Genomic DNA, 15,549 nt, shown 5'->3' on the forward strand with positions numbered 1-15,549 from the left:
CACTTGGGCATCACCTGTCTAACCCTGGAGGAAACCCTTCTACAACTGCCATGACGATACAGCACTGCTGTCTTAGGCTTTCCAGTGCCCCAACACGATGGTCTCTAGGGAGCAGCAGGTTTGTCAGCTGGCACAGGCTCTGAGAACACAAACCCCAGTGGGATTGAACCACTCAAATGGATTCATTTGTGAGACCAAATATGGTGTTCAGAGCCCCAGAATGCCACTAGCAAGGCCAAGGCTTTCTCATCCAACTCAGCCATGCTGGAAGAGCCATAATATTTCTTAAGCCTGAACTACCTTACAAACTTCATTCAGTGCATCTTCTTTCCATTAAAGCTGTTCACATGTCTTTGCCTTTTGACTGTAAACGTGGAAATAGGCAGGTATTGTTCCTGCAGCTCTACAGAGTCACTCATAGCAAATGCCTGTACTGTATTGGGGCTCTGGGCTGAGCTGTGGAGGCAAGTCTCAGCAGCGCCTATCACACCGTCTGCAGAAAGGCCTGCAGAGCCACAGGCAAGCCATCTCAAATGCTGGCTCCTGAGCCATGCCATTCTGAATAAAAGCCATAAATTTCAGCAGGAGGTATAAATTCCCTATCGATATTCTACAGCAACCACAGGCATGGGAGAATAGCTCAGTGTTAGGGCTGCTGAATGAGCGCTCTGTGTGCTCCGAGTCATTAAAAACCTGTGGAACGGTCGACCATAACTGCACAAAAATAAATATAGAGCTGACTGTAAATAGTGCCCCTTCACCTGCTTCTTCAAGGAGAATTTTATAAGAATGTTTGTTAAAGGGAAAGATTTTATTTTATTATTTCATTTAAAGCAGGGAGATTTTGCTGTATCTCAATTGAAACCATATGCTTGGTCTTAGTCTGCTCAAATACCAAGTCGGTCTAGTTTTAAATTTAATGCACTGTTAAAAACACCTAAATAAAAAACTCAGCTGAACGTGTCAGGATACAAAAAGGACGTTTTCCAACTCCTAAAAACCAGATCTGGGAATACAAGTGGATTTTACTACAGAAGCATGTTTTGGTTTATTCTTTGTTTGCTACGTTGGCAAAGGGTATGGCTAAGAGGGGATTAAACCAGTTAAATCCTAGGATTTAATTTTGTCATTTCCATCTTCTCTCACTTTTATCTGCACAAAGGATGCTATTATAGATATTTCAGTTTTAGCTGAGGCAGAGAACTGAAAGGCTAAACCATTGCAGAGACAATGCTTAATAGAACTACAAGCAGTTGTGTAGCCAGAAAAAGTGTGAGCATGACCTGTGAAGAATTGCTGAGAAACGTGGTGACTAATTAGTATAAAATGTGTCAGGATCTAGTTTTTATTCAGGCCTTATACATACTTTTTATTCAGGAATTCATCCTTGCTCTTAATATATAATTTATCTAAATCAGAAAATGCCATCCTTATAAAGGTGGCAAATTAGCAATTTTATAGCATCAAGTCTGCTTTAATTGTTGGGGAACCAATCTAGAGCCTAGTAAAATTCATCTTTCATCAAAGGTAGGTGTTTTTAAGACCATGCCTCAAATGAATACATTAGATCACAGGACTGAACAACTGTATCAATGGATCAATCCCATTGGAAATTACCTCAGCATTTCCCTACCACACTCTCTTAGATTTCTTCCAAGGCTTTCATGCAATGTTGTGTTGGGTTTTCTTCCCAACACTGTCTGAGCAGCACATGGCAGGTTTTAAGCTCTTTGTGTTTTGTAAGAGAGGAAGAGAAGAAAAGAGAAATTGAGGTTTTGGAGGTTTTAATCCTAAAAGAAACCTTATTTAACTCCTAACTGGTTAGAGACAAGGAGAATGTGCATCACTAGCAATTAGTGAACTGTGTTTCTGAAGCATCTGCAAAGTATACTCTGTCACCTACAGCCTTTTCATGTTCATGCAGGGCATCAAATGTAACCAAGAAAAGGCTGAAAATCAAATCAACATTTTTAACTGCACAATATGCTGTCTCAGTAACAAACCACATTTACAGCAATAGGAAAACTTCTCCATGTGCTGGCCAACCATGAAGCTTTTTAAAGTGTTTTCATTTCCACCGAGGAAGTGTTATTATTTCCACTTCAGGAACCTTGCTGAAGAAATATTAGTGATATCCCTTTTGGGGTTTGGGGTTTTTCATCAACAGACAGAAACTGCACTAGCATAACACCAGCAAATATTCATCCCTTTTCATCTGTCTTTTAACCTCTTCCTTTCTTAGGCTACATCACTTCTCTTTTCAAAAGGAACCTGAGCACATCCTCAGTTCTCTGCTGTAAGTAGATGCTATTTACATAAAGTGAACCAGCACCCACTACAGAGACAGGCTGTGGAAACATCTCTCTCTCTATTTTTCTGCCAAGGTTGAGCTCATTTTGGTGTTGGCTAAAGCTGAAGTAGATTCAATACTAATTGCATATTCTGAGGCAACCAGTCTGGCAGACCCTTTCTATTAGTTGTATTCATGTTCAACCTCATACCCAACACTTCCTATAGCTACTCGTGGGTTTTTAATTCAGTTTTCTGTATTGCTTATCCAAGAGGAGCTAATGCTAAAGGAGTTGAAAGACTCCATGCCCAAGCACAGCTGTGGTCTCAGCCTGAAATCTGTCAAGAAGAAGAGGGTTGACAAAATCTGTCAGCCTTAAACATAAGCTAACAACAAAGTTATTTTCTTTATGGAGTTGTGTTTGAGAAAACTCTTGTTCAGCTGTTTCAATTCTGAATTCAACTTCCTTTTCTGAGAAATTTAAAATGTCAGTTTGATCAAGATAAACACAACCAGCACCAGAACAAGAGGACACAGTCTCAAGCTGTGCCAGGAGAAGTTTAGGCTCGAGGTGAGGAGAAAGTTCTTCACAGAGGGCGTTATTAGCCATTGGAATGTGCTGCCCAGGGAGGTGGTGGAGTCAGCATACCTAGAGGTGTTCAAGAGGGGATGGGACGTGTCACTTGGTGCCATGGTTTATTAGTCATGAGGTGTTGGGTGACAGGTTGGACTTGATGATGCTTGAGGTCTTTTCCAACCTCATTAATGATTCAGTGTACGTCATGCTTCAGCATATTCATCCCTAACTTCTATTGTATTCCAAAATCATGCTGAATTAATATGAAGTGCACTATAAAAGTTTTGTTCTAGGAAGCGGTATTTTCATTCTGCAGAATTATTGGTATATTCTTATGGCAATTTTCCTACCAAAAACCTGAAATTATTCTTCCATGGGCTGTTTCATGCTCACCTTACTTGATTCCACTTGAGCCTTTAGTGCTGCACTCTACAGTTAGAAACGACACAGAGAGACTTATTAGTCTCCTGTTTAAACAAGGTATCTTTATTTAAAGCTATAGAACAGTTCACAGCAAGAAAACAGAAGCCAGTAGTCAGAAAGCAACCTTCATACCTTAAAGCCTGTGGGGCCTTTAGGACCATATAACATATACCTGTTCTCCAAATTAATGGCCATTCACATATGAAACCTTCTGATGTTGCAAAGTTTACCATCATCTGTGACAGAAATAGCAAGCACATGTGAGCCAAGAAACAGAGGTGAAGCTCTGCTTGCAGGGGAAGATTACACAAGCATCACCCCAAATCCAGCTCTGTGTTTGCCATCAGTTTATAGGCAATCTCTGGGCTGGAGGCTGATTTTGGTGCTCTTGCATAAGAGGTTACACAGAATAAATGCTGCACTTCTTTATGGTACTATAAACTTCACACTGTTCAGTGGAAAAACAATGGCTTTGCCACAGCAGAGTATATCATGCCAAGTATTTGTTAACAGACACTATCAATACGCTGCTTTTTTGTTGTTGGTTGGTTGTTTCCACTACTTTTTTCCTCATTTTGTGCAAAAAGAAATTTTCAACTGCTTGAGCAGGCACAGAGGGTAAAATACTGTCATGCTGAAATCAATAGGCCTTTTGACAATGCCAGGGTTTCAATGAGGGCCTTCATGGGAGCATGCCACAGGAGCAGCTGTTTCTTGGATGTATCCCAAAAGCTCCCCAGCTATCTGATCTCGTGCAACTGCCCCTATGAGTTCACAGCAGAAAATGCAGCATTCAGCAGAAACCAGCTTGCTCTCCAGCTTGGTTCTCTCCACCCTGTGTTACTGGTATTCTTGAGAAATTCCTTTCTGTCCTCCTTTGGTTTTATTGTCCTCTCTGCCTCCCAGATTATGCCAGAAATTACTTTTGAAAACTCCTTGTTGAGTTTTGTGTTGTTATTTCAGGCACTGCTGTGGTGTTCCTGCTGCTGTTAACCATGATGAAAATATCTGATCCTGCAGCCCATAAAGGTAAATGTTGCTTTCAGTATGCATCTCATAGAAAGAAATAAATCTTATTTACATTTATATGGACATGGGTTTAGGGACAGCTTAAAGGTATTCAGGCTATCTCAGCACAGTCTTACAACTCTGCCTTTTAGAGGTGATTCTGGAATGGATAATGGCTACTCCTGCACAGGACTTTTGTCAGTGTGAGCCTGCATCTTTTCCATTGTTTGATTCTTTGAAGTTACTATTTAGGATTCTGTTGGATTGTAATCCTGAACCATAATAGTTATTGCCTTGGATGAGGCTGGTGCATATCTTTCCACGAGTTCCAGCTTTTACCAAAGCTTTGCTCAGTGAGTCACCAAGGCTACAGATCCCACACTGCAGACTTCTTTCAGAAGCAGACATTCCAACTGGGTTACTTGGGGAGAGACTATTTTGATGTACAATTTAAATAAGACTTGGATAATGCATGTTGGATTGAAAACAGCAGTGGCTGGGAGTCAGTAGATGTAGCAGAGAGCAAGAGACACCTCTTACTCTCTTAATGTATGACGAAAGGGAGAGAAAGTATTTACTAAGGCTGAATTTTTTACCCACTGTGGCACTGGTGAAAGCATAACCATGCTGACAAAGCCATAGCTGAGTGATTTAGAGCATGGTATTTCCATGAAGAGACCTCAAAAGTGAAGTCCACCACAACCCAAGTATTAGCCAAACCAGACGACTGGCAGTAACAGCAGCCAGGAATGGAAAGCCATGTAGATAAAGTACTATGGCTGGCAAAGATTTGGGAACCAAATAAAATATTAGGTGAAACAAAAGCATCTTGGGAATAAAATTGTTTGAAAGAGCCCCTGTTGGCAAACACAGACCAAAGACAAATGCCAGGCAGGCTCAGTTGAATAAGCATTAAATGTTTTATAGGAAGCTGAGGCACAAAAGCTTAGCTTAATCCAACCTATTTATGAGTGTTTTCTGCATGTAATTACAAAGGGGAAATAGTTCCAAATGTGTGAAGTGTTTCTGTTTGGATACCTTGTCTGCCCTGGGCTCTCAGCAGTCCAAAAGAAATTGCCTGGGCTCTGCAACTTTGCCCACCTTGAGGTGTATGTGCATATGGTCTTAACTGACTCTGGGGCTTGCTTAAAGCAAGTCAGTAAGTGAGAAGTTCAGCTTTTACCCTTTCTCTCTCTGAGTTAGACTTTTGTTGACTGCCTGACTGGTTGATTTATTTTATGCTCTTGTTTCTTGGTGTCTGTTAGTCTGACAACCTCCTGTGCTTCCATAAAGTGCTTCAGTAGGCTCTGAAGTCAATGCTTGGCAACACTGATAGAACAGGTTACCATGAAGTATTAAAGGCCACACTGACAGTGAGAACTTGCATATAGTGCTGCTGTGACATATCTTAAAGGCCTGGCCATGTAGTTAAGCCCATTGGTGAGCTCCAGGAACCTACCAGCCTACCCAACAGTTGTAGGAGCATGTGAGAGCAGAATCAGCAGCCAGCAGCCAGATAAGGGCATTACTGGAATACCTCAAGGAACTGCAAGCAAAGCAAAGACAGGAGCAGCTTGTACTGCTCAGCACACTTGATCTTAAGAACAGCTGGTCTCTAGATCAGCTCTTTGCTTCATGTGTGCCCTCAGACAGGATAACTTGTGATTACATAACAAAGCTGCTGCCACAGAAGGGGCTTGAGACATTGTGTGAAATGTAGGTGTTTGGTCATGGGAGCATAAGAAATGGTAGAGACCATGTCCACTGAGCACCATGAGGCTCTACAATACCTGGGGTGGCGGGGGAGGCAGACTGGGGGGGGGATAGAACATAAGTGTCTGGCCTATTTCCCAGTGAATTTAACTGTAAGCATCACAGTTATTTACAACATGCAGAAAGTATTGGGATGGTAGTTAAAATATTTACATTAAAGAGGCGACATAAATATTTCTGTGTGCAGAGCAGCAGTGGGAGTCCTGACTCTGGATGGCTGCAGGATTTGGTGTAATCTCTGCTAGCTGGTGATGTTTTTCCATGAAAGAGGAAAGATGATGTGAAAGGAGCTGGTAACTTTACAGATGCTTTCTTTGTGTGATCTCACCTTAACAAGTCAAAAACAGTAGTTAGAACATTTTTATACTAGTCACATACAAAGTTTGATCCTGCTGTATTCCAGCTGCTAGATTCACATAGAGTATCACAGGATGTTAGAGGTTGGAAGGGACCTCCAGAGATCATCTAGTCCAACCCCCTTGCCAGAGCAAGACCATAGAATTGTTTCATGAAGGGGAAAGGCTTAAAAATCTACATAGTCAGCCCCACAGGTTGAAGTGTATTTGCCTTTTTCTCTAATGCATCTAACATTTAAGAACAGATTTTGCATTTCATTCCCCCATCTTAACCCCATCAAAGTTTATTGCATCACTTTATACTTGAACATTTTTCCCTTTCAGGTTTTTAATCAATGACAATCCACACAGCCTGAGCAAGTAGGTGTTTGCAGCCCTGCAAAGCCTTCTGGCCCGTGCTTGCTGTCCAATGTGAAAATCAGACTTAGCAAAATGCTCATTTCCAATGGGAAGATGAGAAAAGCCAAGCGTTTCCAATGGGAAGATAACCAAAGCCGAGCATTTCCAACGTGGAAATGTGCAAAGCCAAGCGTTTCCAATGGGAAAAAAAGAAAAAGTGTGTGTTTCCAATGGGAAAATAAGAAAAGCCGAGCGATTCCAGGTTTGAGGTTTGTGTTTTTCAGGGGACAAAGGCGTATGGGCTTCCCTCTCCCCCTGCGGGGGGCGATACCCGGGGGCGGTGCCCTCCAGGGTTCGCCGGACGATGCCCGGGGAGGGGGGCGGCCCGGCCCTGTTCGGCGCGGCAGGGGCCGCTTCCTCCTCCGCTCGGGCTGCCCGGCTTTTAAAGGCGGCGCGCCGACAGCTGGCCCCAGAGCGCCGCCGTGCCGCCGCGCTGCGCTTCCCGAGCCGGAGCGCAGCAGAGAGGGCTGAGCCCGGGCTTCGGGAGAGCCCCATGGGGCGAGGGCAGCGCGGCGCCGGCCGGCCCTAGGCTGCCCGCCTCGGCCGGCCGCAGCATGCCGGCAGCGCTGCTTCTGCTGTGGCTGGGCTGCCTGGGCAGCCTCTGCCGCGGGTACTTCGAGGGCCCGCTGTACCCAGAGATGTCCAATGGCACCCTGCATCACTACTTCGTCCCTGATGGGGACTACGAGGAGAACGACGACCCCGAGCGCTGCCAGCTGCTCTTCAGGGTGAGCGAGCAGCGACGGTGCGGGGCGGCGGCGGCGGGCGGCGGCGGCGGGCTGAGCCTGCGGGAGGAGCTGACGGTGCTGGGCCGGCAGGTGGAGGACGCGGGCCGGGTGCTGGAGGGCATCGGCAAGAGCATCTCCTACGACCTGGACGGAGAAGAGAGCTATAGCACCTACCTGCGCCGGGAGTCCGCCCAGATCAGCGACGCCTACTCCAGCTCGGACCGGTCGCTGAGCGAGCTGGAGGGCAAGTTTCGGCAGGGGCAGGAGCAGGGGGGCCGGGAGGAGGCTCGCCTGGGCGACAGCTTTTTGGGGCTGCTGCTGCACGCCCGCGCCCTGCTCCGGGAGACCCGCCACATCTCCAGCGGGCTACGGGACAAGCACGACCTCCTGGCCCTCACCGTCCGCAGCCACGGCGCCCGCCTCAGCCGCCTCAAGAACGACTATCTCCGCGCCTGAGCCGGGATTCGGCCCCGGGGAAGAGGGTCTTCAACCGGTGCCAGCCTGCGGGAGGTGCTGCAGCGAGCAGCGCCGGGCTGTGTCTGGAGGGAGCACCTCCTGGGGCAAACACACCTTTCAGCCAGGAAAAACTTATTTATTGTATTTGACTTCCTGATCAATAGCGCGTTTCTATAAACCAGGCGGTTAGAAGTACGTTTAACTTAACAACCCATATTTAAAACGTTACCCTGTGTTATATCGTCCATCCTTGGTGACCAAAAGAAGGAAGCTTTCTCCTCCCGATTCCCTGTCGTCGGTTTCTGTATCGCCTATTCTACTGCGGCTCACCTGCCGCTGAGGTGGACAAAGCGTGGTGCTCGCCAGCCGTGTCCGGACTGACTCGGTGTGGCAGATGCTTAAATTGCTTTTGTTGTTACTCCCCTTCAGGGTGAAACCTCTGGCCCTCTGTTAACTTTCCTAACCTTTTGTATCGGTATGTACTCTACACATGTTAAATATTGCTCTACTCCATCACTTAAAGCTGTGATTTCCCTTTGTGTCTTGAAAGATGGGAACTATTCTGGCAGGATTTGTACTCTTCCAGGCTTGCTTATCTGTGACTCTAAGCTATCATAACCCCAAGAGCCAGCCAAAAAGGCTTATGTCAGATCCCGAGAATGCTGATGTAGATTTTTTTTTTATAGTAAGAAGATTGAACCCTAGTGGTAATTGTAGTTTCAGAGCCCAAATTTGAGAGCCAGGTTTCTTAGTGCACGTTTCTAAAGCAGACAAAAACGTTTTGTCTGTGCCAGCAGTGACATTTCTTGTTGCAGTCTTCGTGCTTTTGCTAGCTAAGCTATTAATAAAATTATTTGTGCTCTTAGACAATAGCAAAAGTGCCTAGTGAGAAAGAGGGGGAGGATTGTTTGGGCTTTTTCAGACTATTTAATTGTCACTTTGGGGTAATGTGGCTGTGAGGTTACAGATACTGCAGGCAGAATCACTGTTGGGATGAAGAAAAAAAAAGTTCATATGTTGTTTTAATAAATATTTGAAAGCAATGTTAATGTACTTTTCTTCTTTTCTTGTTCTGCTTGAGACACTCTTCATTTAAAGCATGCTGCTGTAATATGTCTTTTCAGCCAAAAAAAAATGTGAGTATGTAGATCCTGCCAAATGAAATAACTTGCTTTTCAGTAAAAACAAATAAAACTTTACAGTCTGGAGAGGTAAGCAAGTTCAGTTAAGAACAATGATACAGAAGGGCATGTAGGGTGGATTTCCTGGAGCCAGCAACTACATGGCACTGGTGGAAGAGATGTTTGATGTATGTTTGAGGTCTAATCTTGTCCACCCTAGTCATGTTCAGTCTTAGGTTGGTCTGCAAACCACCCAGATGGTAAATTACTCAGTAGTGCAGTGGATTAAGGTAAGTCATCTGTCATCTGAGACCAGAGCGCTGGAGGCACTGGGAAATGTCTGCTGAAGAAAAATGCTTACAGAACCTGTGGACCATCCAGGCAGCTCACTTTCACTAAAGGCAGGGAAGTGTAGGTCCTAGCAGCGTACTTTTGAGGTTAGTTTGCACCTTTGAAGATCTGCCTGAAGAGGATCAAATATTATATTGATCCACTTCAGTGGAACTCCTCAGTGTTATTTTCAAGCATGTTGTCACATTAGAGGGTTTTAGCCATTAAAGATTAGTTTGTGATACTTTCCTTGCCACTAGAGTTAGATCTAGCAATAGAAGAATGAAAAGGGCCACCTGAACTGCTAAGCTGCCTGCCTGCTTTCTCATCAAACCATACAGCATTTCTGAGATGGACCAAGCTCTAGAACTACTTGAGGGTTTCATTTGCCTCCAGGCTCCCTCTCAGAATCTTACTTGTTTAGCAGTAGGTGCCAAAGATGCCATAGCACTGCTTTGTGCCCAAAGGCATCTCAGTGTCTGCTTGCCCAGTCATTGGTTATAACACCAGTCAAGGAACTGAAATGGCCAGGCCATGCTAGCTTTTAGCCACATGAGAGCAGTATTCAAATTCTAAGAGAAAAATAGTAGTAGTAGCATAAAATACAGCTCCTTGAATATGCTTTAAGCAGCTTGGCTCTGCTATTTGAAGTAGCAAACTTTTAGTCAAGCTCAAATTGTTCCAACATATGCAGCATATCAAGAGAGTAAATGTTTGCAAAGTGCTTACTTCTCAAAGCAGGAGCTTATGTGACCTGTGGAGATTTACAGTAGAACTCATCCTGCTCAAACCCATCTGTAAGTTGTCATCTAATGAAACACAACCATGGCTCTTTAAAATCCACCCTGCTGTTTTATGTGATAAATATGAACATTTTGATAAATACCCCCATTGATTTTCAGCAGAATACAAATATTTTTGTATTTCAAACTGAAACAAAATTGGAATTCTGCTGCTTATTTCAAACAAAAGCATTGATGATAAAAGGCTTTAAGTGCCCTCTCTCAAAAAGAAAATCTATACATCTACGTCTGGTGTTTGTATAAGTTCGCATGTTTAATCAAAAGGCTCAGCCTTATTTGGATTTGAAGCTAGTGCAAAACACTTTGAGGACATTTAGATCTAGAATTTGATTTACATCACTTTGTGTGGCCTCAGCAAACATATACATCAGACATATCCATTTTGAGTCAGAGATGATGTGGCAAATGGCCTTTATAAATCTGCAGTGCCTGCAAGAACTGTGTTGAGTGATATCCAGTGGCTTAAAGTTTTGAGTTCAAAAATAGCTCTTTTAAAACTATAAAGAGTATATTGCACACCTCGTTGCAATCTTACCATTTATTTTTTTCTGGCTTTGTTTTTTTCTATCAGATAAAACTTAATTCATTAGAAGAGATGAAGACCCTCTAATTTTATACAGCCTAATTCAAATTGCAAAGACCTTTTCATCACTGAAAACTCTGGGAGGATTTCTAAGCACAGAGCTTCAAAGGATGATTGTAGCAGCTATTTTGACCCAATAGCTCCTCCTGTTGTGTTTAAATACTACATTAGTGCTGGGCTCTTTTCCTTTCTCTTTCTGTTTTGCTTTTCCATCCTTTGCCTTTCCACCCTCTGCCTTTCCTTCAGAAGTTTCAACTAAGATTAAGCTGACATTGTGTGTGTGTGTTCTGGAGAGTTTCAAAATAAATAATGTTTCCTGAATGTACTAAATAGTTGGTGGTACAGAAGAGCAGAGGACAATGTTTTCTGAACACAAAAAAAAGTGAAAGAGCTGGAACAGTCATAGAGAGCATGACTGTAATTCTTAGGTTTTCTTTGCCGGTCAGCCTGTGACCTAACTCATCAAGAGTTAAGCAAGGCATTAAGAAACATACTTCCACTCCTCTCCAGGTAGCTTACTTCTGAAGACAGGCCTCTGCAGTGGACATTTCTACCTCTGCTGATACACACAGGGAGAGGTGGAAGCTTGGAGTGTGACTAGATAGCAAACCGCTTTCTCACAGCAGCACTAAGAAAAGCTTGCGAAAGAAAAGGCTGTTCTTGCCTCGGGACAAAGAAAATGGCTAGGAATTTGGGGGGGTGAGGGTTCAAATTGTGACTTTCTAAACTGAAGCTTCCATAGTTCCACAGGTTGACCTGCCCAGGACTGTCCTGAGAAATAGAGAAGTCAAGGGAAGTGTTCAAAGACATGTCTTTCAGAAATCCCATGTGTGCCAGGCTGCGCATAGGAATTGTCTGAAGCTGAGTTGCTTCTTGAGTTGATGTGCACAGATGCAGATTGCAAAGATGTGTACCTCAGGAGCAAAAACTCTACTTGCCTGGTCAGTAGAAACAATCTGGTGAGCTACAGAGACAGCATCAGCTCTGTTTATAATCTTACCTAGACAAATTCTGTTGATGTATCCATTTATTTAGGTGGGCTTCATTACCAGCTTCTGGCTCATGATTCTCAGCTAGAGCTATTGTGCTTGGCAAAGAAGTTTTCAGCTAACTCTTGATATTTGTTTGACTCAAATGTATTTGACAGCCATTAGTCCTAAAGTGATCCTGTACCTTCAAAATCTGTCATTTTCCTGTCATTTAAAATGCATTTTCACTTAAAACCCACTGGGGAGTTTCTTTTCTACTACTTTGATTTTTCTTTGTAAGCCATTAGCAAAAACTGAAGAGTTTGTGGATCTGTATTTCATTGCTGAAGTATGTGAAACTGGCAAAAAGACTGACCCCATTACATTTGATTTTTTTTTAAAGCTTTTATTAGAACCTATACATATAAAAAGACTATAACTCTCTGCTTATTTTATTTTCTTCATAAAATTGTCATCCTGCCTGCAAGATCAGTTTACAACTGGAAAAGGCAGGATTTAATGACTAATTCTGCAACAAGAGAAACATATGGTCTCCATAATCATTTTCTTTTTAATGATGTGGCTTGGACAGAGTCATTCGTGGAGTGTAGAGTCATTTGTCCTTAAAAGCTACCTTACCTAGGAGAGGTATTGCTGATGGCCTCCAACATGCCATTAACATTCTTCCCCAAGAAAAGACAGTGCCAAGCGTATCCCATTGTCTCAGATGACAACCTTCCTTAAGCTGTAGGTATACCTCTTTGAAGTGCTTAGAAACAGCCCATGCAATAGTAATTAATCGTGTCTGAAGTTTCTTTAGAGAGAGAGAGAGAAAAAAAAACAACAAACAAACAAACCCCACAGAAACAAAACAAAACAAAACAGAAAGGTTGGCTTAGATAGAGATTCATTATCCAGCACTAGATATTGCCAAGTGCAGGATGACCAAAAGCTTATGTACTTATATCACATTTTCCATACTGTTTCAGAGTCACAGAATGTTAGGGCTTGGAAGGGACCCTCAGAGATCATCCAGTCCAACCCCCCCTGCCAGAGCAGGATTACCCAGGGCAGGCCACACAGGAACACATCCAGGTGGATTTTGAAAGTCTCCAGAGAAGGAGGCTCCACAACCTCTCTGGGCAGCCTGTTCCAGTGCTGTCACCCTCACCATAAAGAAGTGTCTCCTCATGCTGAGGTGAACCTGTCTCTGTTCTAGCTTGTACCCATTGTTCCTTGTCCTATTTCACCAGAGTAACCTTACTAAAATGCAAGTGAACAAACAAGAGGTAAACCACGCTCAGGTTTATTTCCTGATATGAGCGCAGAGGAATAAATCTGACGGCATACATCAAGAATGAACTGAAATTCACCCCATGCTCATTTACCCTAGAAGCTAATTTGCAGCCAGGCCCAGTTCTTGTTTCTGACATTTCTATTTCAGTGGCAATTAGGAGTTTCAAAAAGCCAGGCATCCCCCTGTGCTTCATCTGTATTGATTTACAGCTCCTATCCTAATCACCCTTCCATTGTGTCTGGTTCCACAACCACATGCAGGCTGCGTGGTATTTACTCATTTATATAGGCTCACTGAATTTAATATCAATCCCTCCGCATTTCTAAGCTGCATTTCAGTGCTGCCCAGACACCTCAGAGCTCCTTATATCTCTTCAGCACATGTGCAGAGCTGAAGCTCAGGAAAACATCATTATTGTTGGTATGTCTGCTTCCAACTGGGAATACTGGTCTAGCTCATAGCCTTTTACTGCCCTGTCAGGGTAACAAATTTATTGGGCAAATATCAGACTTTGCTTCTTAAGGATGTTCTGCTTGCTTATGCTCTTTGCACGTTAGCTTGTGATTCTGCATTTTGCAGTGCTGTTTATCTACTAATTGCTTCCAACATTACATTTATTTGGCAGTACCTTACTGCATAGACTAGTAGTCAAATGGAAACCCACGGCATAATCCCCTATATGAATGCTAGGGACAGAGTAAAGCCCAAAGGGAATCAGTGAACTGGTCTTGCACTAAATGATGTTGTGAGGGTAGAAAAGCACGTAAATATATTACAAAATAAATAAGGTCCAGATTTTCATTCTAGAGAGCTTCTGCCATAGCCCTTTTAAAAGGTCTACTCTTTTATAGATACTCAGCAACTGCAAGCACAGCGTTAATGGTTCGTGTTTTGCAGAGTTATGTCATCTTGAAGGCAGTTTGTTTTCATTTCCACTCGGGTAGGATACTTTTCCACTTGCGTATTATGTAATGCTCCTTATAAAAATAGAGACCCAGTCTTGCCAGCAACTCGGAGAGTTCCTGTTACTAAATGAGGCTTATGACCATTTCAGTTTTCACACCCTCCTCACTGTGCTTATGATACTTCAAAATGTACCCCATTATGTGCAGCTTTTATTCCTAAACAGAATTTCTTCTGGTTCTGTTTTTTTTACAGGCTGATGAGGATTTATATGTCTACTTATATACTTAGTTTATGTTAATAACAATTTTTCCCTGATTAAAAGCCTCTAACTATATTATTTCAATGCAGCTTGACTTGTTTCTCCAGAGGTGAAACAAACTGATTCTCCCTTTAGTAAAAATAGGAAATTAAGTAGAAATGTACTCAAAAATAAATGCCTTCTTTCAGCCAGTATGCATTTTACAGAGTGTGCATGGATTCTAAAAGGAAACAAAGAAGAAACAACCCTTGGAAAACCTGGGGTTAGTGTAATAGGTTGCAAAGCCATCAACGTCAGAGTCAGGAAATTAAAAGCTGTTTTCTTCTCACGAGACAATCTACACTTAGCACAGGCAGAACGTTCACACTGCTGTTTCCTAAGAGCTGCTGCTTGCAGATTAGCAAGTGACACAGGGACTAAGATATGTACTCTTTAAAGAACACCTGCAGCTATAGAGTTCTCTACTTTTTTTTCTTTTCCTTTCTCTCTCTCTCTCTCTCTTTTTATTTACCTTTTTGTTTGTTTGGGGGTTTGGTTCTGTTCTGTTCTGGTTTGTTTTAATCACAGAAAGGTTGGAAGATACCTCAAAGATCATCAAGTCCAACCTGTCACCACAGACCTCGTGACTAAACCATGACACCAAGTACCACATCCAATTCCCTCTTGAACAACTCCAACACCTCCCTGGGCAGCATATTCCAACGGCTAACAACTCAGTGAAGAACTTTCTCTTCACCTCGAGCCTAAACTTCCCCTGCCACTGCTTGAGACTGAGCCCTCTTGTTCTGGTGCTGGTTGCCGAGGAGAAGAGACCAACCCCCTCCTGGCTACAACCTCCCTTCAGGTAGTTGTAGACAGCAATAAGGTCTGCCCTGAGCCTCCTCTTCTCCATGCTAAGCAACCCCAGTTTCCTCAGCCTCTCCTCATAGGGCTTGTGCTCAAGGCCTCTCCCCAGCCTTGTTGCCTTTCTCTGGACATGTTTAAGAGTAATTAAAACTCTGGAATAAAGAATTCAAGCAATTTGCAAACAGTATGTTATTTTCTGTCTGAGGTATATCTGACAAGAACCCAATCACCTGCCAGACATCCAATCTATCAAACCCTGAAAATAATTCAGAATTTTCAAGCTCCTGCTTTCAAATAATGTATTTCAGTGGAGTGGGAGGGAGATGTATGCATTGTCTGCTAATTAAAGAAACCATTTAAACAAACAAATGGGAAGGAGGCAGACATGACGACCACGAATACGTGTTCTATAGAGCAAATGTGAAA

At 43.1% G+C, this 15,549-nt stretch overlaps 1 protein-coding gene across 1 annotated transcript; it reads left to right on the forward strand.

Annotated features, from left to right (window-relative positions):
• Positions 1–7,247: 7,247 nt before the first annotated feature.
• Positions 7,248–9,053, forward strand: FIBIN (fin bud initiation factor homolog). Its single transcript, XM_068147821.1, has one exon. It carries the CDS (start codon positions 7,381–7,383, stop codon positions 8,008–8,010), a length of 630 nt encoding a protein of 209 aa, XP_068003922.1. The 5' UTR covers positions 7,248–7,380; the 3' UTR covers positions 8,011–9,053.
• Positions 9,054–15,549: the final 6,496 nt, after the last annotated feature.

The sequence above is a fragment of the Melanerpes formicivorus genome, unplaced genomic scaffold (genome assembly GCF_026170545.1).
Source record: "Melanerpes formicivorus ecotype bairdi unplaced genomic scaffold, bMelFor1.0.p_v2 SCAF_16, whole genome shotgun sequence".
Taxonomy (NCBI): domain Eukaryota; kingdom Metazoa; phylum Chordata; class Aves; order Piciformes; family Picidae; genus Melanerpes; species Melanerpes formicivorus.

Coding starts and splice junctions, on each gene's coding strand:
- FIBIN (XM_068147821.1), top strand. CDS start 7,381: ATGCCGGCAGCGCTGCTTCTGCTGTGGCTGGGCTGCCTGGGCAGCCTC.